The sequence below is a fragment of the Patagioenas fasciata genome, chromosome 15, assembly GCF_037038585.1.
Source record: "Patagioenas fasciata isolate bPatFas1 chromosome 15, bPatFas1.hap1, whole genome shotgun sequence".
NCBI classification, from domain to species: domain Eukaryota; kingdom Metazoa; phylum Chordata; class Aves; order Columbiformes; family Columbidae; genus Patagioenas; species Patagioenas fasciata.
The window spans coordinates 1,865,293-1,891,968 of NC_092534.1; the positions used below are offsets into that span (position 1 = coordinate 1,865,293).

General features: G+C 46.6%; 1 protein-coding gene across 2 annotated transcripts; it reads left to right on the forward strand.

The window, feature by feature from the left end:
• Nucleotides 1-6,936: 6,936 nt before the first annotated feature.
• Nucleotides 6,937-24,126, forward strand: LOC136108741 (E3 ubiquitin-protein ligase RBBP6-like). 2 transcript variants are annotated; one of them, XM_071815240.1, is made up of 17 exons: nucleotides 6,937-7,602; nucleotides 10,119-10,218; nucleotides 11,216-11,254; nucleotides 11,717-11,753; nucleotides 12,760-12,798; nucleotides 13,169-13,257; nucleotides 13,368-13,464; nucleotides 14,291-14,430; nucleotides 14,847-15,025; nucleotides 15,701-15,804; nucleotides 16,228-16,532; nucleotides 17,505-17,601; nucleotides 17,680-17,758; nucleotides 17,847-17,904; nucleotides 19,659-19,760; nucleotides 20,336-22,072; nucleotides 23,711-24,126. In XM_071815240.1, exons 1-17 carry the CDS (start codon nucleotides 7,431-7,433, stop codon nucleotides 23,952-23,954), a joined length of 3,618 nt encoding a protein of 1,205 aa, XP_071671341.1. In that variant the 5' UTR covers nucleotides 6,937-7,430; the 3' UTR covers nucleotides 23,955-24,126. The 2 variants fall into 2 exon arrangements, with proteins under 2 accessions (XP_071671341.1, XP_071671342.1); XM_071815241.1 differs by having other exon boundaries at nucleotides 23,714-24,126.
• Nucleotides 24,127-26,676: the final 2,550 nt, after the last annotated feature.

A 26,676-nucleotide genomic window follows, 5' to 3' on the forward strand; every position in this document is an offset into this window, starting at 1 on the left:
GCATTTTTTGCTCCTGGCAAAAAGACGACCCCGAATTTCAGCTGCCTCTTGCGTTCTGGTTGTACTTAAACTGCCCAGGGAGACAACACACACAACACAACCTTGATCCATTTCCCTCAGATAAATACAACCTATTGGCGCACCAGGGATTTCACATTGAGTACTGAGGGTACAACAGCGCTTCTCCTGTCCTAACAGCACAGAGAGAGCTGTCAGGTCATGGTGACAGCCTTAGAACCGGTGATGTGCACCAACCCTGCCTGTGACCTCTGTGTGAGCAGCTCCACTTGCTCCTCACCCTGGGGAACCTGCTCCTGGCTCCGGGTCTGTCACCCTCACTGCGGGGTCTGCACCAGCCGGGGCTCCGGGGGCTTCGCTCTCGTGCTCCACAGCAGAGGACAAACCCCACACTCACAGGAGAACACAATAACTCATGGAGCAGCCGAGCGAACATCCCCGTTAAGCTCTGCTGACAGCATCTCGTTCTCCAGAGCTACAGCCTCACGCGGGACCCCACACGAGGCGGCTCCGCGTTGGGGCTGCGGGTGCAAAACCCGACAGGGGCTCCGCAGGGACGGCCCTGCCCGAGCGGAGCCACGAGCCCGCGGCACAGGAAAGGGGAAAAGAGCAGAAGAGCGGAGAAGGGTTTGCACGGGCTCCTGCCTTTCCAAAACACGGTTATGTGAGAAGCAACAGCAACAGGAATTAGTACAGAAAAGCAGTGACTGGTATGAAGAAATAAGGCAAAAAGACAAGGGATTACAGTTACCAAGAGTAGGGAACAACCTGTTTATAGATCTTATGGAAAAGATAGCCTGGGAATTAAATGTCACCTCGTGCTGGATATGTGGGGGGTCTCAAATGACTGAATACGTTGGACGAACCCCTTGTAAGTTCGTGTTGCGGGCTGTGGGGGACTACGGTGGGTCCGTGGATTCCCTGACAGAGGGCATGGGAACAGAAATTAGCCTTGAAGATATGAAGGCCAACCCGTGAGAAAGATAGGAGTAAAGGAGTATCCAGAGATGTTAAGGATGTATCCGTGAGAGAGAAGGGAGTAGAAGAGTGACAGTGATGACAGCAAAAATAGCCAATGAGATGTTACTGCTGTAACTTGTAAGCAATAGTGAAGAGACACATGAATTGGTAAAACTGTATAAAAATGCACTTGTGGCAATAAATGGCATCTACTGCTTTCATCCTGGAAGAACTTGGTCTATGTCGTTTGTCCGTCTCAGCCATGACATATGGTGACCCCAACGTGATCCTGTATGAAGAAGGATCTCGCATGAAGAAGGGACAGCGGTGAAGCTGTGACAGCCCAAGACGAGCTGTGGAGACGGAGCCCGGTGCAGCTGATAGAGCAGCAGGGGAGCGGCCGAAGATCTGGATCCTTGAAAAGACACCACGCCGAGAGTTGGTGAGCTACCGGGAATGGGGGGGTGGAACTTATCTAAAGAAGAGGGTATTATATTATCTACATGGAAGCATTAGCCCTCTGGAATTGACTTCAGGAAGGACTATGTTACTATGGGGCAAAGCACTAGTGAAAGACCCAAAGAAACAACTGAACTGGTAACAACATGGCACTTGTTGCTAGAGACTTTGAGAGGATTAAAAGAGCAACGGGAACACGCAGAGACAGCAGAGGGGGGTGGCTTCTCTGGCACTGTTCCAAAGCCCGAACCCCCCTGTTACTGATGATTCTCCAGCACTGTTCAAGTCCACGGTATCTGATGACTCGGATGAAGATGAGGGTTTGCAGCGTATTCTTGAAAAGTTAAAAGGAGTATTGTGTACGAGTTGCCCCGAGATCAGATAAAAACCATGAAACACTCAAAGCAAAATTAGACCTATGCAATGTAACAGCTCTAGATAATTTCAGACGGAACAATGGGGACTCGTTGAAAGGGAGGGGTACCCCCCAACTCTTGGAAGAGACACTAATTGGCACAACACAATCACAGGCACGATAAATTCCTGAAATCCTGAGGCACCCAACAGACCTTGCGTATCAAGCTATGATAAAGGTGCCTGAAACCGACAAAGCAGCCAAATCATTTGCAGCTATTGATCAGGGTCCCAATGAGAATTACACGCCATTTATTGACCATCTTCAAGAGGCCATCGATAACCAGGTTGAAAACTTAGCTTCTAAGGAAGCACTGGAGTTGCAATTAGCAGTAGAGAATGCTAATGTTTGCTATCAACGCGTTATCCGTGAGTTTTACAGTACATCTTACGTGTTTCTGTGTGTTGCCCCTCTGAAAATCAAGGAGCTTGTCAGGAATGTGCGTTGACTGTTTCCCTGGTTGTTGTTAGAATTGTCTCTTTGCGGTATAAGTGCGCCCTAAAACCTTCTCCACACTTTTCCCACCCGCGCTGCCAGCAGCCCTGCGCTTCCCCCCCTCTCTCTTCGCATGGTTTTTGCTTACGAGATGGGGTCAGAAACGACTGTTTTCAGTCGTGTTCCTAAGAAATCGGTACTGGGAGGTGTTTTAAAACATAGCAAAGCACTTGGAAATATGAAGAAGGAAGATCTTGTCAAATATTATGATCAGTGGTGGCTGCTGTGTCAGTTACATGAATGAGAAAAGTGGCCGGAGGATGGAACCTTGAAGTATAACACTTTGTTGCAATTAATGTTGTTTTTAAGGTGAGAAGAGTAGGACAAAATAAATCCCTACAAGAGATCATTAGATCATTACAGACAGTTTTACAGGTGAACGGTTTGAACTTCAACAAGCTGAGAGAGAGTCAACTGATAACACACAGGCCACAGGAAACTTGCTGAAGTCTGCAAGATGCTTTCCTCATTCACCTGTTTTCTTTGTGGGTGTCTGTTTAGCAAGTTGCAGTTTTAGTAGGTGTTTGTGGTGTGGTACCGGGAGTTCACAGACTGTTAAGTAATGAGAATCCATGGACAGACGGACATGAGGTTCTCAGGACATGGGGCAGTGCCAGGGGTGGGTTGTGGTTGGGGGACCTGGTGGAGGAGGCTGAACATGGCTGCACAAACCCTGGGGTCAGGGCCAGGACCCGTCCCGGAGTATCTGGGTGGGTCCGGTGTCCAGCCAGGGTCACCCAGCACAACCCCCTGTCCCCTCCAGCTCTTCCCGCTCCGTCCTGAGCGGGCTCCTCACCAGGATTTTCCTTCCTCCACTCCCGGCCCAGCTCCCCCTGTTGTTAAGGGAGTGGAGCATCTGCCGTGTGAGGAAAGGCTGAGGGAGCTGGGGCTCTGGAGCTGGAGGAGACTGAGGGGTGACTCATTCCTGGGGATCAATATGGAAAGGGTGAGTGTCAGGAGGATGGAGCCAGGCTCTTCTGGGTGACAGCCAGTGACAGGACAAGGGGCAATGGGTGCAAACTGGAACACAGGAGGTTCCACTGAAAGATGAGAAGAAACTTGTTCCTGGTGAGGGTGGCAGAGCCTGGCCCAGGCTGCCCAGGGAGGTTGTGGAGTCTCCTTCTGTACAGACATTCAAACCCGCCTGGACACCTTCCTGTGGAACCTCAGCTGGGTGTTCCTGCTCCATGGGGGGATTGCACTGGATGAGCTTTCCAGGTCCCTTCCAACCCTGACGCTCTGGGCTTCTCCTCGTCCCTCTGTCCCTCGCCCGCCACCCCTCACCCTGCCCCGCCGCTCCCTCCCGCTCTGTCCCGCTCCCCTCCTGCTCGTCCCGGCTCCCCGGGGCTCTGGGAGCGGGGCAGCCCCGGGCAGGGCCATGAGGGGCCGGGCCGGGCCGGTGTCCCCGCAGGGTCGGACAGCAGAGGGGCGCCCCGGGCCGTGCTGGCAGCTCCAGGCCCGGGCACGGGGCTGCCGGCGCCATTTTCTGCTGGACACGCAGTTTCTGCTGCAGCCGCTGCCGGGTGAGGTGGGGCCGGGCCCAGCCCTGGGGGTCACAGGCACCGGCACCCGATCCCAGAGCTCCGGAGCCGCCCCAGCCCACCCCCTGCAGCTGTCCCGGCCCAGCACGTCCCTGCCCGGTGCCACAGCCACAGCGCGGCCTGTCCCGGCAGCAGAGCCGGGCTGGGGCTGCTCCGGCCGCCGTTCCCGCAGGTGCCGGACACCCGTGTGTTCTCTCAGGTGCGGGACGGGCAAGCGACTGGGGCTGCAGAAAAGGAAGGGAGGACAGGAAAGGACAGACCAGCAGATGGAGCAGTGCCCCAACAGTAACATCTGCCTGGCAGTGCAGAGAGTCAGAGCTCCAGTGAGTCCCGGGCCCTGGGGCCGCGTCGCCCCTCTTGTGCTTCTCACTCCTTACCCGCCCCTTCCCCCCGGCCTTTCCCTCTGCGTATGTTTTCTCTTCCCTGTACCGCTATTCCTCTCCATGATTGTGCTCCGCTGGCTGTCCCTCCTTTCTCTTTTCTCCAAGTCCCTGTCTCTCTTTGTCATCCTACCTTTCGTCATTGCCCCTGTTTCCTGCTCCCTGTGCCTCTTTTTTTCCGTCTCTCTCTGTCCTTCAGCCCATCGCAGTTTTTTCCTTCTCTGTCTCTGTGTCCTGATGTACAGCCCTCTCTGTTTACCACAGTCTGTCTGGCCTCTTCCCTGTTCTTTGTCACTCTCTGCCTGTTCGTCTTCCTTCCTTCCTTCCTTCCTTCCTTCCTTCCTTCCTTCCTTCCTTCCTTCCTTCCTTCCTTCCTTCCTTCCTTCCTTCCTTCCTTCCTTCCTTCCTTCCTTCCTTCCTTCCTTCCTTCCTTCCTTCCTTCCTTCCTTCCTTCCTTCCTTCCTTCCTTCCTTCCTTCCTTTCTTCCTTCCTTCCTCCCTCCCTCCCTCCCTCCCTCCCTCCCTCCCTTCCTCCCTCCCTTCCTCCCTTCCTTCCTCCCTTCCTCCCTTCCTCCCTTCCTTCCTCCCTTCCTTCTCACTATATCCCCCTGCCCAGCTGCTGCCCGTTCTTTCCTCTCTCTCTTGCTCTGTTTTTCCTTTCTCCTCTGCTGTACTTTGGACTGTGGCTATAGTTGAGTTATGGAATTAATATGTACAATCCATACTCCACCACAGGCTTATAAGCAAGGCTACAAAATTAAAATCTTTGCTTCCAAATCACTATTAACAGGAGAAACAAACTGACACAAATAGCAAAAGTAACTATCCCCTAGATATAGAGGAACGAAAACCCAAAAGGCATTTGAAGATCTAAACTAAGAAGTCGTGGACACTCTCTTGTTAGCCCTGATAGACTGTAACAAACCCTTTCTATTCTATTCAGATGAACAGAAGGAATAACCAGCTAGCCCAGAAATGTCTGCAAGCCATGACATATTACTCAGCAGCACTAGACCTCATAATTCAAGGCCTGATCTCATGCACTAGGGCAGTGGCAGCAGCAACTGTGATGATTGAGAAAGCAAGAAATATTGTCCTGGGCACCTCCTAATGCCAGTGGTTCGTTCCGTAGTTTTCATTGCTCCTCTCCAGAGTTCACGCAACTGTGAATGAGCTACGGTTGGGCAGCACATAGGTTTATGGCGATAAATGTAAATGGTCATTGGCTTCTGGAACTGAACTTTCTATACATGCAACAAGATGCACTCAGACCCCCTGAGATGTCCCCTCCCTTTGGTGGCCCAGTGGCACGGGCAGCAGAGCCCTGCGAGGGCGAAAATCACGGACTCCACACAATCCAATGTGAATTCAAGAGAAGCCGTTTATTGCTTGTTACAGTTCTCCTTCAGTATCTTTTTGACCTGTCCACGCACTTACAGACTGCATGTCACTGGACAAGAGCTGCTGTTCACGCACCGCAAACGCACAAGTGACTGATGTTACAAATGTGCCTGAGCTCTAGTGCTAAGCAAAAAGCATCTACAAAATTGGTGACTTGCTGACTCTTCTTCACTTGCTCAAGGCTGCACAAAGTCACGTAAGATGTGGAGGCGGTTTTGCTGTCTTCTGGGTCACACAGGCCTCACAGGCCTATTCAGTTCAGTTCCACATAATGTCTGCTCTATTCAAGAAAATGCCTCAAATCTCCCCCAGAGCCTCACACGGCAAAGCCCGCCACATCTCCCCCAGGCTGTCCTGCCCTGGCTGGTGCTGACAGGAGGGGATACCGGGTGGTGACAGGCCTGGGGGGTGACAGGAGGGACGTGGAGCAGTGAGGCATTTGACACAGTCTCCCACAGCATCCTTACAGCTGAACTGAGGGAGTGCGGTCTGGATGAGCGGGCAGTGAGGTGGACTGCGAACTGGCTGAAGGGAAGAATTCAGAGATGTCAATGGGGCAGAGTCCAGTTGAGACCTGGATCCAGTGCAGTGCCTCAGGGGTCAGTGCTGGGGCTGGTATTATTCAATATATTCATCAATGATTTGGACGAGGGAATAGAGTGACTGTCAGCAAGTTTGCTGGTGACACCAAGCTGGGAGGAGTGGCTGACACTGGAAGCTGTGCTGCCATCCAGAGACCTGGACAGGTTGGAGAGCTGAGCAGGGAAACATTTAATGAAATAGAACAAGGGCAAGTGTAGAGTCTTGAATCTGGGCAGGAACAACCGCAGGTTCCAGTATAAGTTGGGGAATGACCTATTAGAGAGCAGTGTAGGGGAAAGGGACCTGGGGTCCTGGGGACAGCAGGGTGAGCATCAGCCAGCACTGGGCCCTTTTGGCCAGGAAGGCCAAAGGTACCTGGGGTGGATTAGAAGGGGGTGGTCAGTAGGTCAGAGAGGTTCTCCTGCCCCTCTGCTCTGCCCTGGGGAGACCACACCTGGAATATTGTGTCCAGTTGTGGCCCCTCAGTTCCAGAAGGACAGGGAACTGCTGAAGAGAGTCCAGCGCAGCCACCAAGATGCTGAAGGGAGTGGAGCATCTGCCGTGTGAGGAAAGGCTGAGGGAGCTGGGGCTCTGGAGCTGGAGAAGAGGAGACTGAGGGGGGACTCATTCATGGGGATCGATATGGAAAGGGTGAGTGTCAGGAGGATGGAGCCAGGCTCTTCTCGGTGACAACCAATGGTAGGACAAGGGGCAATGGGTTCAAACTGGAACACAGGAGGTCCCTTCCAATCCCTAATACTGTGATTCTGTGTGATTCTGTGAGAGGCCTGGGGGGTGACAGGACATGGCCTTTTGTCACTGCACACGGGGCTGTGGAAGGCGTGGGGGCACGCGGTGCCACTGTGACTGCAGGTGAGGCGCTGCTGGTGACCCCTACAGTTGGTATCCCGGGAAACCCCCAAACAGAACCCTGAGACAGGAGCGCCTGAGCCAGGCCTGGGAGCGCTGCGGGACAGAGAGGGAGCAGAGACCGAGCCGAGGCCGCAGGAGCCTTTCCCTCCTGTGCGCCTGCCCGGGCTGTGAGCTCGGGCTCAGCCCGCAGCGCTCGCCCGACAGCCCTCGGTGGACCTTCCTGCTGTCGCCGTGGGGCAAACCCAGCGGGGAGGCCAGGGCGCCGTTTGCCACAGTAGATGCTGTCGCGGAGCAGCAGCACCCAGCCATGGGCACGTCCCATGTCTACTACAAGTTCTCCGCCGTCCTGGACTACGAAGCACTCACCTTCAACGGCCTCCATATCTCCCTGCGCGAGCTCAAGTACAAGATCAGGGCCCGCAAGAAGTTGAAGGCGACCAAGTGTGACCTGTTGGTCACCAACGCACAGACCAAAGAAGGTACTCGGGGGCGGTGGGCACGGGGTGGGAAGCAATAATGTGAATTGGCCAGGGCTGGCAGCTGTGGCTTGTGCTGGGGCCTTGCAGAGCTGTTCTTTTGCAGCTGCTCTTCTGGCAACTGCCTTCTGACCTGTGTTTAGACACACGACTTGGCATGGAGGAGTGCGCGGTTGTTGTGCGATGCGTAGTGCTTACAGAAGTTTTGGTTCCCAGGGATTCTTCTAGGTAAAATGATAATGAAATGTGAGAGGATGTCGTATAATAACAAACTTGCCAGATTTCTTTGAAGTCTGGTGGAGAAAGCTGAAAGTGATGGAAATAGAACAGATGGCTTGGGTTTGGTGGCTTAATTTTGCCTTTGACTTGGTTTAATCCACCGCATTGGAAAACTGGTTTTCTGGCTGTTGCTGAAGCCGCTCACCAGCAACATCTGGATCAAGAGTTTATCTGTGAGTTTTAATCTAAGCAGAGCCTTTAAAGCCATGTTGCACATGAGCGTTCTCTGGATCTAAATTATACTTTGCAATTTCTTGTAATATAACTTCTTTTTTGCACCAAAGACATTGTCATTTAGATGCACTTGAGCATCCTTTCATCATTCATTTCTAACCGTTTTTTTCCTGGTACTCTGTCTTAACCATGGTGAATATATGCTGAATATGGTTGAATACATGCAATAAATGTTCTTAGAGAAGTCATAAGAACTTTGAAATCTTAGAAACGGTGCTTGATTCTCAGAGATGATGATGGTTTCATGTTGCTTAGTATGGTAGTTCACTCTGGTAATGTGCCATCTTGATACGTTTGAATGTGATTAAAGACTTGGAGGCTTTGGGATGGGACTTCTCAGAGACAAAACAAACTGTAAAGTGTTTTCATTTCATAAACTTTAATGATTTTTCCCCTGTGGTTCTGTGGCACTCTTACAACAATCTGTTCTTTAAAATGAGCACTGCTGGTTTGGCTGTTCCTGTTTCATGTCTCAAAACTCAAACAGAATAGGATGTTCACTGCAGAACCTGTAGCTTCAGCCTTCGAAGGGTTGGTGGCTGTTTCTCTACAGATGCTGAAAATACTTTCAGGAGCGTGTCTGTGAAGAGGCTTCACAGCACAGTGTTGGGCTGTCAGGGATGCCGTTGGGTTGCGTTACATACGTAGGCAGAGATCCGTTACAGAAAGAGAAGTAAACTGATCATTTTGTTGTTGAAATAATGTCTTCTGGCAGGTGTGTTTTGGTCTAAGTGAACTTGCTGCCCATAGGAATAATATACTGAAAAATGGAGCATACCTTGTGGAATATTTCTATTCTGTTTGTGATCGCTGATCAAAACCACCCTGACAGAGTGCGACTGGATACACAGTATCTTTGGTTCCCAGACCATTGTTCTGATGAGGTCTGCAGAGTTACGGGCTTTCAACATTTGAAACTGTGGGCAGATTACAGGGAACGGCTGCTGATAGAGCTTTAAATGCGTAATCATATTCAGCTGTGTAAGTACAGTATAAAAACCATTCTTATGGGGAGATCTTTGCATTTAGGCTTGGTTCAAGTGTTCCAAGTAGGTGTTTTTTGTTGTTGTTTTGTTTGGGCCTTGTGTAAAGAACAGAAGCCTTTCCTCCTTGTCAAAGACTAATGAGGTGGAAGCAAAGGTAAAGCATTGGTTGCTTCAGGCACAAACTTTTCCAAGGGCTTTTCAAGGCTGTCTGCATAAGGAATTTCATCCGAGTCCCTCTGCTCTGCAAAAAGTGAATCAAAAGAATTCACATCCCTTTGGTTAATTCGAATTAGCTGAAGAGGAAAGATACCACTTTAGTTTGAGCCAATTCTGCCCTGCTTGTGCAAGGAAGCTCAAAAAAACCCCCAGATTTCTGTGATTCGAATTCGGGTACAGCCAGTTTTGTTTCCATTTCAATGTGGAGCAGCGGGCAGCTGAGAAGGGTGGGTGTTGCTGGGTTTTGCTCCAGGAGATCCGTGTTCTGTGCCCTTGAGCACCAGCGGGAGAGGTGAATCGTTTTTAGGTAATGGCTGTGGCAGCAACGGGGCAGAGTTTTCACGCTTTAGCTGCGTGCCGGGTTTGTTGCCGGGCAGACTCCAGGATCTGGTTGATGCAGGGGAGACTTTGCTGTGGTTTGTTTTTCTCCAAAGATGTATGGGGTTTGCAGCCTAACAGAAGCAAAAGGAGTTTCAGCTACATCAGGAAAGAACCCCATGCATTAGCAGACTCTCCTTTAGTGACGTTTGAGACCATTTTGCGGCTGATATTCAAACAGTTTCAAAAAACGAAAAAGATTTTGCTGCTTGTGTTTGATTATCAAACCTGAAGATTACTTGAAATGTATCGTTAGTGTGTTGAGATAATAAAAGTGTGATATTACATCTAAAATTTTGCTTTTGTATCTGTAAAGGGATTCTTTGAAGTGCTACGTAATAGTTCTATTTAATATATATTATAACATATTTATATATATTCTTACTAACCGCCTGATGTCTCTTTCTACACGTATGTTGTTTTCAGAATACACAGAAGATAATGCCCTGATTCCGAAGAACTCATCAGTGATTGTTAGAAGAGTCCCTGCTGGAGGAGTTAAAGCCACCAGCAAAACATATGATGTGTGAGTACCCATGAAGCATTGATTCCTTGTTAGGGGTTCACTGTGTTCCCTTTTTGTGTTGATATCAGTTTAGGGAGGCATTCAGATTGTGTCTTGCTTGCTAAAGCTGCTGTTAATTGTTGTTGTAATGGGGTAGGTTTGAATGTATCTGTCCCAAAGCGACTCTCAGGCTCAGGCCTGCTGGGACAGGAGGGTCCAACTCCAATATGGTAACTTCTAAAATGATTCTAATGGGTTTTTTCTTGGGTTGATTTTTCTGAGAACCAAGTTGTGTATCCTGATTCCTCTGTGTGGAGAGATTCCTTATTATATGCATTTGCTTTTATTGCTTTTCTAGTAAGGACAGATACGTGTTGTGATATAAACTTCTAATATGTTCCTGTCTTGGAAAAGTCTGATTCTCAGTGTTTGACCATTTCTTGCAACTGGGTAGGGAGGGATATAGCAGGTGTTCTTATGCCCCAAATCTGTTTGTTTTGCATACCAGCAATAGAGGGAAGACCAAGGGTTGCCAGCTATCAAACCACCCAAACAACACCATAGTGTTGTGCTTCTACACACGGCCTTGTTTTGGGGGTTAACTGAAATACGTGTGCTTGGTGCTGTCTTGTCATGCATCCTCCATTTCTGCTTGGGTGATCATCTGGAGTATTTGTGTGTGCTGGGCCATCCTCAGGAGCTCTGTGGCTGTGAGTGTGAGCCTGGGGCTGTTGTAGCAGGGGCAGGAAGCCTGAGCCTTTCTGTTTGTACATGAACTCCCCAGCAGACATGAACGGCCTCTGCTCGTGGGATGCTTGGGTGAATTCTTTGTTAACTCTATCGATGGTTCGTGTCTGATTCATGATGAGTAGCATGCAGATACAGCTCAATGAGTCTGTGGAATCTCAGCAGGTTTCCCAATGTAATCAATATTTCCTAAAAGATTGTAGTGATTTTAATGTGATCTTAAATAAAATTCTGGCAATTAAGACCTTTTTTTTTTTTTTATTTGTCACAGGACTCCTGAGTCACAGAAAATCCTCCAAAGTGCTTCCAGGTGACATTTCTAGTGCTATTTTTAGTCAACACAGTCTATGTAGCATATTTAGTATTTGGGCACTTTCATGGGTAATACAGTAGATATCTGAACACAGTGCTTGGGCTTCCACAAGCAAACACTGTTCTGAAGACTATGCTGCTGATATTTCTGTTATTTCTTTGCGATATGACTGATTTATTTCACTAAAGTAAACTTGCACTATGAGGTTTCTATCTGAGGACTTCCTCTCGCACCGCTGTGTTCTGTATCTGTCAGTCTCAGAGTAAGTTCTGACAGAGCAGATATGGGATTTCGGTTTTGCTTTGGTTTGGTTTTTTAGTGGCACTGCATGTTCTGAGGGAGAACAGTTTATGTATGTGAATAAATTTCTATATTCCCTAGACTGATGTTCTGATGTTGATGTTTTATAATCTCTTTCCACTGCCTTTAAGTTCTGATCTCCTTTATTTCTTCTTCTAGAAGTGGAACGGAGCCAGCCAGTGGAACATCCAAAGCAGTATGTAAAACCACAATTTTTCTACACACTGCACTGAATTCTAAACAATGTAGCCTTGTTTCAATTTTCCAAACATCGACTTAATATATTTTACAGTAAAACGTAGTCCATGTTGTGAACACAATGTGTTTGAATCAACATAGTAAACAACACAGTGTGTTTAGCCTGGAGAAAAGGAGGCTGAGTGACACCGGATCATTCGCTACAACTGCCTGAAAGGAGGTTGTAGCATGAAAGGTGTTGGTCTCTTCTCCCAAGTCACAAGTGGTAGGATGAGATGAAATGGCTTCACGTTGTGCCAGGGGAGGTTTAGACTGGGTATGAGGAGAAAGTTCTCCTCTGAGAGGCTCGTGGGGCATTGGAACAGGCTTCCCAGGGAAGTGGTGGGATTGCCGTCCCTGGAAGTGTTCAAAAGATGTACAGATGATGTTCTTAGGGACGTGGTTTAGAGGTGGACTTGACAGTGTTGGGTTAATGGTTGGACTCGGTGATCTTAAAGATCTCTTCCAACCAAAATGACTCTCTGACTCTGTGGTTCCATGAATATGCCAGCGTACTGGTAACACACTGAATAGAACATGAATTCTGTGCTGTCACCTTTAAGAAATCCGACTTCTGCCTGCAGCCCATAGAACTGCTTTCCAAACAGGCGGGTTTTGAATGTTTCCAGAGTTTTAATCCTTTTTAGCTGAAAATCAGCAGCTTCCTTACCCCTGTGACTTTGAAGCGGTTGTGAGCGTTTGACAAGGGCCACTCTCTGACATATCCTGGAGCACTAAGTTGATCTCGAGCGAGTTTGGTTCTTGTCATTTCTTCTGTGTCCACACGGGCGCTCTCAGGCTGGGGTTTGGACTTTGATTTGAGCAAATTCAAATTTCACTGGATTGGAAATGCCTCTTGCACTGACACTCAGGGGCTATAGTGCAGACTGTCAGACTGCAGTAGAGGTGAACTATTGCTGCGTTTTGATTGTAAACCAAATATGTGTTTAATTTTTTGTGAACAGATTGATGACTCTTCTGCACGTGTGGCCCAGCTTGTTAAGGTATATGTATATTCTTGTCAAATGCTTTTAAAAAAAAGGTATTTGCTTAATATTTTTCTATCTTATACTTTGATCTATAGCTGGATAGCTGTTGTAGTTTGAACAAAACTTTAATAATTTCAAGTATTTATTTTACCTTCAGAATGTGTGCACATTTCGAGGCTGGACAGGGTGCTGGGCCATCCTGTCTGGTCGGTGCTTTTGCCAGGGAAGGTCGGACCAGCTGGTGCCCGCGGGCCCTTCAAACCTGGTGTTCTCTGATTCTCTGGGAGTTGTGCTGTGCTTGACAGGATGGGCTGATCGGTGCTGTCGGGCTGTGCGGGCTTAAATGTGTTTCTGATGTGTGTGTCAATAAGCACTTGTTTAACAGGCTGCCAATCTGGCTGAGACCGACGCTTCCGAAGAGGAGAAAATAAAAGCTATGATGATACAGTCCTGCCAGGCATACAATCCAGTCAAGTAAGTGCTGGTGATCTGTTCTCTGACGATTATGGAACAATTGTAGAGATGGTTGTTTTAACGTGAGAGACACATGCATCCCTTTTTCTTTTTTCCCCAAATCCTTTTAGTTTCATGAAGAAAAACTCGGGCCGGCCTCCACCATCGTACACTTGCTTTCGTTGTGGACAGCCTGGCCACTATATAAAGAACTGCCCAACTAACAGGGTAAGATTGCGTGGGACTGGTGGTGCTGCTTAGCTTGTAATTTTTTCACCTTGGCAGGTAGGTAACAAATGCATGAATACTCATAGTAATAAATGTTTCTCTTGGGGCAAAATACGGAGGTTATGTGACATTGTTGCAAAGCCCTTCAAAATTCAAGGAAAACCTGGAATTACAAATGTTATATTTTCTAGGTCATGGATATTAAATGCGTCCATAGATCTTGCTCTGTGAACACTGATGCTTATTTTTATACATTTCAACATTATTGGAAATTTCTGTGATTTTAAGTCTTTTTAATGGGAGTTCACAGTTTTTAGTATATAGTGTAAAACCAAGATGTTTCTGTTGAACCTGTCTGTTCAATATGGGCATGGTTTGACTACACAGCTCTCTGGTTCAGTGTTCATGTCATTTAATGTTTAGCCACTGAGTGTCTGTGCATGCGGTACCAATTCAACCCCCATGTCCAGACGGTGAATATGAGTTTCTGCAGTGACTGGTTCGAGCGCTGAATTAAGCTCTCGCTCTGAATCGCGCTTTGGTGGAGATGCAGGTTTGAGTCTTTTCTGAGTGGCTGGTGAGCTTAAGGGACATTTCACCCTTAAAGACCCTGAAGTGAAGCCAAAGAATGTCGATTGAGTTCAAGCACTGCTCGAGCCTTTGGAACATCCTGCCTGTACACATTTAGGAATAAAGTGGTGTAGTCAACCCTTATTCTTGATAATAGGAGAGGATTAGAGACTTCTACTGCTTCAAATAATCACTGAAATGTCATTTTGAGTGTGGGACTTCAGACAGGACATGGCTGCGTTTCTTTTCTTAACAGGACAAAAATTTTCAGCCTGTTCCCAGAATGAAAAAGAGCACAGGAATTCCAAGGAGTTTCCTGATGGAAGTGAAAGATCCCAATACCAAGGGTGCTATGCTGACAAACACTGGAAAATATGTAATACCAACTATCAATGCGTAAGTATGGAATTAATCAGACTGACCCAAAAGGGAACAAGAGAAATCACGCCTGAGTGCTCATCCAAGCACGTTGGCCAGCACCTGCAGTTACGGGGGAGGAAGCATTGTCTTTCTCTTTTAACTTTAAAATCTCTGATATTTTCTAACATTAAAGGAAGGTGGTCCTTCAGTTCATGCCGCTGTGAGATGGTTACACTTGTGGTGTGCTAAGAACCTGTATTTCTGCAAAATAGTTCAGGAGTGTTTACAGTTGGAGTTGTTCTCTTTGAAAGCTTCTTTTGCTTCTGTTTTATATTTTGAAGACTGCTTGAAAAATTTAACAGAGAGCTGTTGGGCTGAGGTTTCCTCCCCATCTCAATGGTTTCCAATCTCATCTTTAACTTTGTTCATTTTCCTTCCCCGCTCCCCTCCAGGGAAGCTTATGCGAGAGGAAAGAAGGAAAAGCCTCCCTTCGTGCCAGCGGAGCCGCCCTCCTCCTCCTCCTGCTCAGATGAGGATCTTGTTCCAGCTGAGTTGTTATGTCCCATTTGTAAAGATGTAACGAATGATGCAGCTGTTATTCCCTGCTGTGGAAACAGTTTTTGTGACGAATGTAAGTGTTACTGCCATGTTTGTTAATTCAAATCCTCACATCTGATCTTCTGAAAGCATAAATAGGAGATAATGAGATGACTTTGGTACCTGTTCTCTTTAATACTTAAGGATACCTGGAACAGGAAAGGACTCTCCTGGTATAAAGGGGAAAAAAGGCAGAAGGCTTATTTTCCGTGTTGCACATCTGTTCAAACCGTCTTTCCATGTGGATGACGGGTGTGAGAAGAGCACAGAACTGTGCCCGTGGTTACAGTGTTGGATATTGAATGCATTGAGTTTGTCCACAGCCCTTTCTCCGATACAAAATCGCGCAGCCAGCTCTGGTGACTTACTGTGCTCTGCAGCAAACAGTCGGCGTTTAATCCGCATTCCTCACCACAGGAGAGTTGGTTGAAGCCTCCAGAACTTGAAACTGCTTGTGTTTTTTTGAGATGTGTTATATTCGTTACCCTTGAGGTTGGTAGCTTCTCACTGTACTGGATGGTGGGAAAAAGACTCATTAAAACATCAGGACACAGCCTACTCTCAATCTCCAACTGCTGCAATAGTGAAATATCAAAACTGTACTGCTATTTGCTGCATAGTATACATTTTTTACACTATTCGATATTTATCATACTGTCAGTTCAAGACCACATTCAGCCATTAATCATATACGTCTTATTATTCACAGGCATTAGAACAGCATTACTGGAATCTGAGGAACATACATGTCCAATGTGTCATCAAACAGACGTTTCTCCTGATAGTTTAGTTGCCAACAAGATCCTACGCCAGGTAACGTGACCACTTTTACGTAAATGGTTTGTAAGTCTTTTTGGAGAAGAAACTATTAATTTCCATCTCCTTAAGCAAGGCCAAATTGAGAAAGGCTACCTCTATTTCTCAAATACATTATCTGTTGTTAAGAAGCTTACAACTTTTTACATACACTCTGTCAAATTCAGGTCACGCTTCTGTTCAATACGATCGCCTCGCTTTCAGAATCGGTATCAACACTGAAGTTCTTTACAGACACTCCGAGTTACCAGCCATTAATATCAGTGTTTGATGTGATGTGTTCGTGTATCCATATGTTGATTTATTTTAGGATTGATATACCATTTAGAGGAATACACGGGTCACTTTACTCTCTGGAGGCTTTTGCTCACCTATCTACTGGATTTTCATAGTACATTTCTAAATATTTTGTGCCCCCAGGCTGTGAACAACTTCAGAAATGGGACTGGCTACAGTAAACAGATTCAGCAGCAGCAGCAGCTGCCACCACCAGCAGTGAGACAAACAGTGACACGCAACCCGCAACCTCTACTCCGGCCGACAATTTCCAAACAGAAGGATCCACTAATTCCTCCATCAGCTTCTGTGTCTTCTCATTCTGCTGCTTTGTCGTCGTTTGGCCCCACTCAGGCATCTGGGGCAGCTCAGCTGCCAGGAATCCTGCCTTCTGTCACTGTCCCTGGTGTCCCAGCAGCAGTGTCCCTGCCCTTCCCTGGACCTTTTCGGTGAGTAAATCTGTAGATTAACCAAAGTTTTTACATGCAGGTGTAATTTTGCAGTGAATGTAGAAGACACCAAAACACTGAAGTTAGATTCTGCTGCTTCTTGAGCTTCTCCACTAGTGATTTCTGTACCAACAGTGGCAGTCCCAGATAGCTGTGGAAGCTCTGGTGTTTCATTTACTCTGAATGAGGACCCTTTGATCAGTTGGGAGCTGCCTCATGCAAGAGTTTCCTCAGAAGTACTTCTTGTCATTCAGTCCGGGTTTACCCCGGAGGATGAACCTTTTTTCCCCAGGAGCCCTTTGATTTTGGGTGCTTAGCAGTTCCTAGAATAACCCTTTAGTTATGTGAAACCTGCTTGAGGGCGTTAATTTGTCTTTAGTCGAGTCAGACTCAGTTACGGACCGTCTTGGATAATAAACATTGAAACACTATAAATTTGAAGTATTGACAAACACGACAGTCTAAGTTTGCAATCCAGTGAAGTCACATGAAAACACATGAAAAATCTGCACTGTTGTTTAGGGCTTAGATCCCTTCCCCTTTACACCCGGAATGCAGACAGGCGCTCTGCCCAGAAGCCGGTCAGGCTCAGCTGTACCATTGAATACGCAGGATCACAGTCCAACAGAACCTCTAGGGCAGGCTCTGAATTAGCACATCAACATTTTGTAATGGAATTTCAGTTCTTGCATGTTCCAAAGCTGACATTCAGCAGGTGGGTTATACCTACTCTTGGCCTTTCATGTGCAGCAAGCTTAATAAAACGTTTTGCAGTGAGCTTTCTCTTTAACTCTCAGTAATCCAGACAGACATCTGCTCGGTGCTTCATTTGGAATCAACCAAACTCACATTTGTAAATGTGGTGCCGATTCTTTTTCCTTTTACAGCAGTCAGCATTTCTTACCTTGGACTTTATATTTCAAGCAGCACTTCAAAACCCTGTTGGAATGATATAAATTTGTTTTTTTGTAGCGAGGCTGATGTGGTTACAGCTCCTGCTGCTCTGGTGGCCGCCGCTGGACTTTCTAAACCCTCCTCTCTGACCAGCAGCGGTTTGTGGGAAGAGCAGGTAAATTTTATTTCAAAATATGCAGTGATTCTTGTATTTGAGCAGAGCTGGTTTGCCAATGTCTGTGTTTATTCAAAGGGCTATCAGGTTCCTATACTGAGACAACCAGCACTGACAAGTCTCCTGGGCCCGCAGGGACAATCAATACCCACCAATGGTAACTAACTACAACTTGAGAATTTGTTTTAAAGTTACCTTCAGATAAACTGAATGGGGTTTTTCCTGTCTCCTCTCCACTGAAAAAGGTCAGCCAGTGAGAGCCAGTACAGTCTGCTCAGCCAGCGGGAGACCAGGCTGGGAGCTGTAAGTATTCTACAGAAATTCAATATATTACTATTGTAACCTGTTAAAAGAGGCCACAACACGTAACGTAGGCAAAACCTGGTTTATAATGAAGTAAGAATGCACAGATAGTTGTGGAGAATGCAAGTGGCAATAAATTTTTAAATGGCTTCATTTCAATTGTCTTGAACAAAGGAGACCTGAGCTTGCAGTGAGATTATTTAAAATGAAACTCCAGTACATGATTGAAAAGGGGACTCTGAAAAATGAACACCTTTTGGGGTAACCATACGTACATATAGAAATGAAATAGAATCGAAGCATTAGGTGGAAAGGCACCCATTTGATTTATGGCTGAATAAATTGATTTCCCAATAAAAATAATCCTCAAACATTCTTCTGTTAACAACTTAATTGATACTGATGGAGAAAATTATTGGAAGATCAATGCTGTTATTTTATGACAATTTTGTATTTCTTCAATTCAGTCATCTCGAGTAGCCAGGCTGCTTTCTCTCAGTTGCAGAGAGAGGAGCCTGTTTCACCTGTACTTGCAGTGTCAAGCAGGTCCTGCATTCTGGTTTGTGTTTGTTATAGACAGATGGTAAGTGTGTATAAAACCCTGAACATAAACAAAACCAAACCCCAGGATCCATCCTGCCAATTATCTGAAGTCTCAGGTTCTATAAGCAAGAAAGCAACAAGAACAGGCCAAATACACCATCATGAGGCGACAACACAGGAAGCTTATGTGAAAGAAGTGAGAAGAAGATCAATATCTGCGCAGTGTCGAGTGGCAGAGGAGCGGTGGGCACGTGGGAGATGGGAGTCTCTGTTCAGCACCGGCAGCCTCCATCCACAGCGGCAAAGCTGCCTGTAGGAGAGGAGACAGGGAACTGCTGGGGGTGAGGATGCGGAAGCAACAACGAGGACCAAGAGATGAGCGTAGGCTCAAATGAACTGGAAGCAGGGAGAAAAATGATTACATGGAGAACAAGAAGTGCTCGCCACCATGCTCCTGCTTCCTTTGCTTTCTTCTTGAAAATCAGGGCAGGGAGTAGCAGTGGCAGATGTTTGAGGTTTCTTGAGACATTCAAATCAAGGATGCCTGCACAGTGAACATACCCAAAGGACTCAGGCCCCAGCACTGCAGCACCACCCGTCTCCGTGCCCATGCCTCCACCTCCCTTGTGTCCTCCAGCACCCCACATGCTCCCTTTTCCAGCAGCGGCAGCACCACCACAGTTTCCCCCTCAGTCTCCACCTGGTCACCCTCCAGCTGCTGGGTGCACTGTCTCCCTTCCAGGGCGTTCCCCAGCCCCGGAAAACGTCATCAGCTTGGGCACCAACACACACCATCCCAGGGACACAGGCACCTCCTTTATCTCGGGAGGAGTTTTACAGAGAGCAACAGAGACTTAAAGAGGAGTATTTGGCTCAATGAAGATGCGTTGTTTTCCATTTCTGTGTTTCGATAGCGTATCGCACTGCAGTTCCACAAAAGTGTATCTGGCATAAGCAAAAATGACATAAGAATTTTTTCTTATATATTTTCTCATTGCAGATGGTAAATGTGCAAAACTTAAAGCAAATGTAATTCTAACACTTTCCTTAAAACTTGTAGTAATTCTGACCTGGTTTTGCTTACATAGGAAGGTCACCTTTTGCATCTGCATGCAGTATGTTTCTTGCATTGGCTACTTTTTGTTTCTTGGTGTCTTTTTGTAATAAAGTTCAAACTCTAATTGTAATAAATGTCAAACTTATTTTTACAGGGAAATAAAGAAGTCCGAACTTGATGAGTTTACGAATGATTTTGCTAAGGAATTGATGGAATACAAAAGGCTTCAAAAGGAGCATCGGGCGTTGTTGTCCAGGTAATGACATCCTCATCCTCCTGAGAGCTGTGAGGAGGCAGGAAACTGAACCGGTGTAGTTGCTGGATTTTCTGTCTCCCTGTTCTGATTGAACCGTTACCTCAAAGCACTTTGGGGCAGAGAGGTTAGAGGAATTGTCTTCATTTTCTTGTTTGTTTCGTTGATACAAAGAGAGATTTTAACCTGGACAATGGAGCTTTACTGTCTTCTGGTGAAATAAGGCTTTTTTGATGTTTGATAGTGGACTGTAACTATTAACACTTGCTCTTTTTGCCTCTTACTGCAACAAAAACGATTTGCATTGCGTGTAGTTGCTGAGTAGTTAGAAATGTGCACATTCATGTACCAGCAGAGGCCAGCACACACCACCTTAAATCAACCCCCGGTGATGGTGGTTCCTGCGATAGCAGTGGAAATAGATTTTCCCTTCCTGTATGGTTTCAGACTAACGAAGCAGGAGCTGTTGTGTCCTTTGAGCAGAAACTGTTGTCAGGTTCTTAAATTTGCAGTAGCATTAAGTCAACAGCTGTTCTGAATCAGCTTCATTTGTGTGTGTGTGTTGTGTTTTACTGAAGGTCCAGGTCTCCCCATGGTGCTTCATCTCACTCCAGAAGTTCGTATACCTGCTCCAAGTCAAGATCGGGCTCTTCCCACTCTCGCACCAACTCTGGATCATTTAGTCATTCCCAGCCTCGTTCCCACTCCCGATCACCACCGCGCCAAAGAAGAGGCAGAGCGAACAGTCGTGACCGTCGTTCCAGTCCAAGGTCACGTCGTCATTACCGGTCAAGGTCTCGCTCATGCAGAAGATGCCGCTCACGGTCAAGGTCTCCGGTGTTCAGAGGCCAGTCTCACACTAAAAGGACTGTGCCTCAATGGCAAGGAGAAAGGGAGCATTTTAACAGGCACGCAGAAGGTCCAGCATCTTCTATGAAAGGTTCCTATGGCAGACCTGTTGACGTCAGAGATCCATTTGAAACGGAAAGATGCAGAGAATGGGAAAGGAACTATAGAGAATGGTATGGCAAGTTTTACAAGGGCTGTGCTGTTGGTGCTCAACCTCCACCTGCAGTAAACAGAGAGAAGTTTTCTCCTGAGAGGTTTGGTCCACCTGGGGCCAGACAAGAGAACTCACCGTGTGCTTGGGGAAACAGGGAGGATTATCCTGGTGGGCAGAGCCACAGAAGTCATAATATAACTGGACATTATGGTGAAAAACCTTCTGGAAGAGAGAGGCCTGGCATCAGTGATCCTAGAAAATCAAAAGAGAAAGAGGTGAAACATCCATGGGGAGATGACAAAGGAAATAAACATAAAAGACACCAGAAGAGAAGAAAATGCAATGAGAATGAAGGATTCCGCCGTGCTGAGTTGCTGGAAGGTGCAAGAACACCAAGAGAGCCAGTTCCAGCAGGAGACAATAAAACAGACTCTGTGTTCATGCTCCCGAGCAGCGGTGATGCCACCCCTGTAAGAGATGAGCCTGTGGAAGCAGATTTGATTGCTTTCAAACCAGTGTCTGAAGAGGAGAGAACAGAGAAGGACGAGCCAAAAGAAAAGAACAAGACAGAGTTGAAAGTAGAAGTGGCTGCTCCTCCTAAGAAAGACGACACAATAATAGCAGCTAAAACTTCCCAAGAGACGGTGAACACTGATTGTGAAAATTCTCCTGTAATGGAACCTCCTGTGAAAAAAGTGAAGAAGGAGTTGTCAAAGACAGACGATGCTGTAATATCTTCCTCTCAAAAGGATGAGAAGGCTCCTGATGCTCCACGGAAATATCACCCAGAAGTGACAAAAGATCAGCCAGGAACCAGAACAGCCAAGGATGAAAAGGTGAAGAAAGACCATCCAAAAGAAACCAAAGCAGAGAAGCCCTCCAGAGAGGACAAGTCAGAAAAACCTGCGGGAAAAAGCAAAAGTTCTGATGCAAAACCTGAAAAAGGCAAAGGAAACGCAGATGAAAAGGTGGGTGAGGAGCATGAAGCCGCTTCCACAGATGCCTCAAAACCAGAAACTGCTGAATGGAAACCATCGGCAAAGGGGAAGAGTGAGCCCGATGCTGGAAAAGGAGAGGAAACTCCAGAAACAGATAAATCTGCGTTTCTCAACCACCCCGCAAAAGAGATGGAACTTAACCAAGAAACTGGTGAAAATCTTGTGAGAGGAGAAAATGTGCCTCCTGCAGAAGATCCTGCGGGGAAACCCAAGGCAAGCAGTAGTAAAGTTAAACAGGATAAAGCTAAGGGGAAAGTACGAGTAAGAGCAACAGCAGTTGATGGATCTGGTTCAGTTCTTGTAGGGTACACCAGGTACCTCATCATTTCTTTCCCTGTTCTTTCTTTCTTTCTTTCTTTCCTCCTCCCCTCCACCTCCGAAAATGTAAAATTCTTTATGGTGTCTAATGAAGGGAACAGCTAAATCAAACGCAAAATAACTGAATAACCTGCGATCTTTCCTGCTAAACTGTTCCTGAGTCACAAACACATTTTGTTAAGGAAAACAAGTAGTGTGTACTGCAGAGAAAGCTGACAGGGTTCATTCATTGATGTTGTGTTTGACCCTTACTTCGGGACTCTTTTTTCTCCCCTCTTCTTATCCATTGCTTGTTGACTCTTAGGGGAGTGCCCTCAATGTCTTCCTTCAAATCCAGCTTCAGCGTCTAAAGAAGCAGGACAAAGCAAACTCCTAGCATTTCAGACATTGCTGGAGACTTAAGACAGTGTCTTGGTATCCTACACAGTTTTTTAAATGTTTGTTTTTCTAAAGAAGAACACGGGGGCACGAGGATAAAACTTTTGTTGTGTATACCTCTTCATAATTGTTTGATGTTGAAATAAGAATGTGTATCTAATTTATTCACCATTGCTAGACATGGTAGGACATGAAGGAATTACCAGATGAGACAAGTCTACAATCTGATTATCTTGTGTCTTTGTTAATTAAATGTACAATAGAATCATAGGCTCATAAAATCATAGAATCACAGAGCAGTTTGTGTTGAAGGGCCCTTCTCAGCTCCCCCAGTGCCCCCCTGCCATGAGCAGGGACATCTTCACCAGCTCAGGTTGCTCAGAGCCCCGTCCAGCCTGGCCTGGGATGTCTCCAGGGATGGTTCATCCACCACCTCTCTGGGAACCTGGGCCAGGCTCTCACCACCCTCAGGGCCAACAATTCCTTCCTCATGTCCGGCCTGAATCTCCCTCCTTTAGTTTAAAACCATCACCCCTTGTTCTGTCAGAACAGGCCCTGCTAAAAGTCTGTCCCCATCTTTCTTATCGGCCCCTTTTAAGTCCAGAAAGGTGCACTAAGGTCTCCCCGGAGCTTCTCTTCTGCAGCTGAACACCCCAAGTCTCTCACCTGTCCTCCCAGCAGAGCTGTTCCAGCCTCGGATCATTCCTGGGGCTCCTCTGGCCCTCTCCAGCAGGTCCGTGTGTGTCCTGTGCTGAGGACCCAGAGCTGGACCAGCACTGCAGGGGTCTCACCAGAGCAGGGCAGAGGGGCAGGATCCCCTCCCTTGACCGGCTGGCCATGCTCTTTTTGATGCAGCTCAAGATGTGTTTGGCCGTCTGGGCTGCAGGTGCTCATGGCCAACTCATGTCCAGTCCTTCACCACCAGCACCCCAAGTCCATCACTGGGGCTGCTCTCCATCCATCCCTCCATCCCCAGCGCGTATTGATACCTGGGGTTGTCCAGACCCAGGTGCAGGACCTTGCGCTTGGCCTTGTTGAACCTCATGAGGATACTAAATTAATTGACTAGGAAGATACTAAATTAATTGATTGTTCATAATCTGAGCTAGTGGGCTCATCCTTTCTCGTCTGTTCCCTTCACTGATCATCTTAAAAAAAAGTTTCAGAACTGAAGCAAAAGCCGTTTTATAAACTGTTACAAAAGATGGTGGTGTGTGTATCTCACCTGTTTTTAATGTACATTTTGTTCCTCTTAGCAGCAGTTCTACTGAGGGAAGGCCCAGGACAAAGACAGAAGAAAAGCCAGATACAAAACAAACTGTCATTAAGACCATGGAGGAGTATAATAACGATCTAACAGCCCCTGCAGAAGATGTCATCCTTACGATCCAAGTCTCTCAGTCAAAGTGGGATAAAGATGAGTTTGAAGCTGGCGAGGAACACATTGAATCTACACAGGTGCCCACAAACAGAATTGGGATTTGTGAGCATGTAACATGAGAGGCTTTTCTTAGCACGTTATTTTTAACCACCATTAATTAGTCTGTGTGTAGTAAAAATGTTGAGTTATTTTAAATGGACTGGCAGAAGCCGCTTGTATCAGTTATAAAAATATTGGCAGAATGCCTTGCAGAATACATTGCAGCTCTGTTGTGTCACTTTTTGGTTGCAATAAAAGGTTTTCAATAAATGGTGCGATGTGATGAGGTTTCAGTGGTAGCTGAACGTCAGAGTTACAGAAAACAGCCGCCAGTAAAAGCTTGCCGGCTGCTCACTGAAATGAGAAATAATATACCAACAAGTTTAAGTTTGAAAAAAAAGGTAGGACTTTAAATCTTTTGAGCTGATGCTGCGTGGGGAGGTCCTGCCAAGAGGTGCTTTCATTTCTTGTGTCAGGTGGACTTGTTTTTATCTTGTGAAAGGCAGCATATGGACCCAAACATACAGCCACTATTAACCGCTGGTATTATATTAAAATAACATTATATGTGGACCTGCCACATTTCAACATTGTTCCAGTGTGTTTAGAAAGCTATTGTCATTTGCCAGCCAACATTTACACCTCACTTTACGATGCCCTGCAATGTGTATTTCCTCTCATGACTGCGCTGACCACCACGATGTTTGTGGTTTTTGAACAGAAGCTTCATTAGTTCCGTTTTCTTACGGTGGTGCCACGATCAAGAACCAACCCTCCCATTGAAAGTGGGGTTCAGCAGGTGAGTTTAGCAGCAGAAGAAAGCTCACTAGACATGGGGAGGGGAACTGCGCACACCGGGACGCAGACAAAGATGCACACAGAGGCAGACTGCGTGTTCAGGAAGGAGCGCCAAGAGGTTTCTTCATTGTCAGCTGGCCAAGGTCTCACTCACTTGGCTGGGATCCACGAATTTTTATGATTACCTGTAGAAACACAAGCATATCCCCTTCCCCAGGTTACTAATGACATAGGACCTTCCCATTGTTGTCTTGTCGGATTAAACACACTAACCTTAGGTACATTTTCGGAAAAATCTTTGACATTTTTGGTGTGGTGCATAGCAACAGGTTCCATTTCAGTTTCACTTCTAGGATTAAGCCAGTTCAGCACATACAATGCCTTCATCAAAACCCCTCTGGACTCACACCAATTCGCCCTTGTTTTTTCGAAACGGACAAAAGATTTTTCAAGGTGCGGTGTGCGCGCTCAATAATTGCCTGGCCAGTAGAATTATAAGGGACTCCGAACAGGTGTAGTACCTTCCACTGGGCGAGGAAGGTTGCAAGTGTGTCAGAACGGTATGTGGGGCCATTATCTGTTTGATGTGGGTAGGAACTCCCATGACGGCAAAAGCTTGTAATAAATGACGCTTTACTGCTTTTGCATCTGCTGAGGTCAAAGCTGTAGCCCACAGCAGTCCTGAACAGGTATCTATGGACACATGAATGGACTTTTGTCGGCCAAATGGTGCAAATTCAGTAATATCAGTTTGCCATAACTGACCTGGCTGCAAGCCCCGAGGATTCACTCCCTTTTGTTGCAGAGGCGCTATGCGGGCGCAATCAGGACAAGCTGCGATAATGGATCGAGCTTGTTCCTTGGTAAGGGCCAACTGTTTCCGGAGCGATGCTGAGGATTGATGGAAGAACTCATGAGCTTGTCTGGCTTGTTCAAAAGGAGATTCATCTGTCACCGCCACAAGTTTGTCTATAATGTTGCCTCCCCCAACTAGACCACCTGGTAGGTTAGAGTGGCTTCTTAGATGCATTATAAATACTGGCGCTGTCCTACAGTCTAACACGTTCCACAAATCTAATAATGCCTCAAACAACAAGGGGTTGGAAACTCACTGAAAAAGTGCTCTGTGTATTCTTCGTGCAACTCCCACAACATAAAGGGAATCTACTACCGGATTAATTGGGCAGTTATGCCATTTTTGTAATGCCGCTATCAGCGCTTGCGACTTTAAAGTTTGAACTGATCCTTCAGCTACAACAATCTGTGAATGCCACTGACCATTCTCAAACCATACAAAACCTCCTTTGCGTGAGTGACTACTTGCATCCGTGAAAATGGTTATTGCATCTAATGGACGCTCACTAAGAACTGACACGGGCTCCAAGGGGAGGTTGGTTTTAAATATGGGATGCAGTGGATAATGATTGTCCACCTGCACTGGAATCCAGGTAAGAGCTAAGGCAAGATTGTCATGTTTGAGAAGGATCTGTTCAAACAAGTTGAGAGAAATGGGGATCACAATTTTAGCAACATACTACCCAGCCAAGGTCAGATATTGGCTTAGTCCTTTCACTACCACTTGGGCAATGGCTTCCCACCTCTGAATGGGTTTTTTGGTTTTGATTGTTTAGAAGTATCCATTATAATACTAACAACGGATCCTTTTCTTCCGTACTCCACTGGGCCAAAATCCTGCCACCTCCTTATTGGTGTTATAGACATAAAGGGTAACAGGCAATTCTGATCTTATCCGCTGAGCGGTATTCTGTGAAATTTTTCTTGCAACTTGCTCAAGCACTTTTTGTGCTTCTGGTGTAAGGCATCGTGGTTCTTGGGCGTCTCGTCCCCCACGAAGGAAACTAAACAATGGTTGCAAATCTGTATTTGTAATTCCCACAACATTTCTTATCCACCGCAAGTCCCCTACCAACTTCATTGCGTTGCGAAGGGTTGCTACCTCTGCTTTCATAGTAAGCTTCTGAGGTCTAATCACGGCCAAATCTT

Excerpts from the sequence above, each read along its gene's own strand:
- LOC136108741 (XM_071815240.1), top strand. The coding sequence starts at position 7,431 with ATGGGCACGTCCCATGTCTACTACAAGTTCTCCGCCGTCCTGGACTAC. Across the intron at positions 16,533-17,504 it reads CCCTTCCCTGGACCTTTTCG|CGAGGCTGATGTGGTTACAG; the intron begins GTGAGTAAATCT and ends GTTTTTTTGTAG. Across the intron at positions 17,905-19,658 it reads GGGAGACCAGGCTGGGAGCT|GGAAATAAAGAAGTCCGAAC; the intron begins GTAAGTATTCTA and ends TTATTTTTACAG.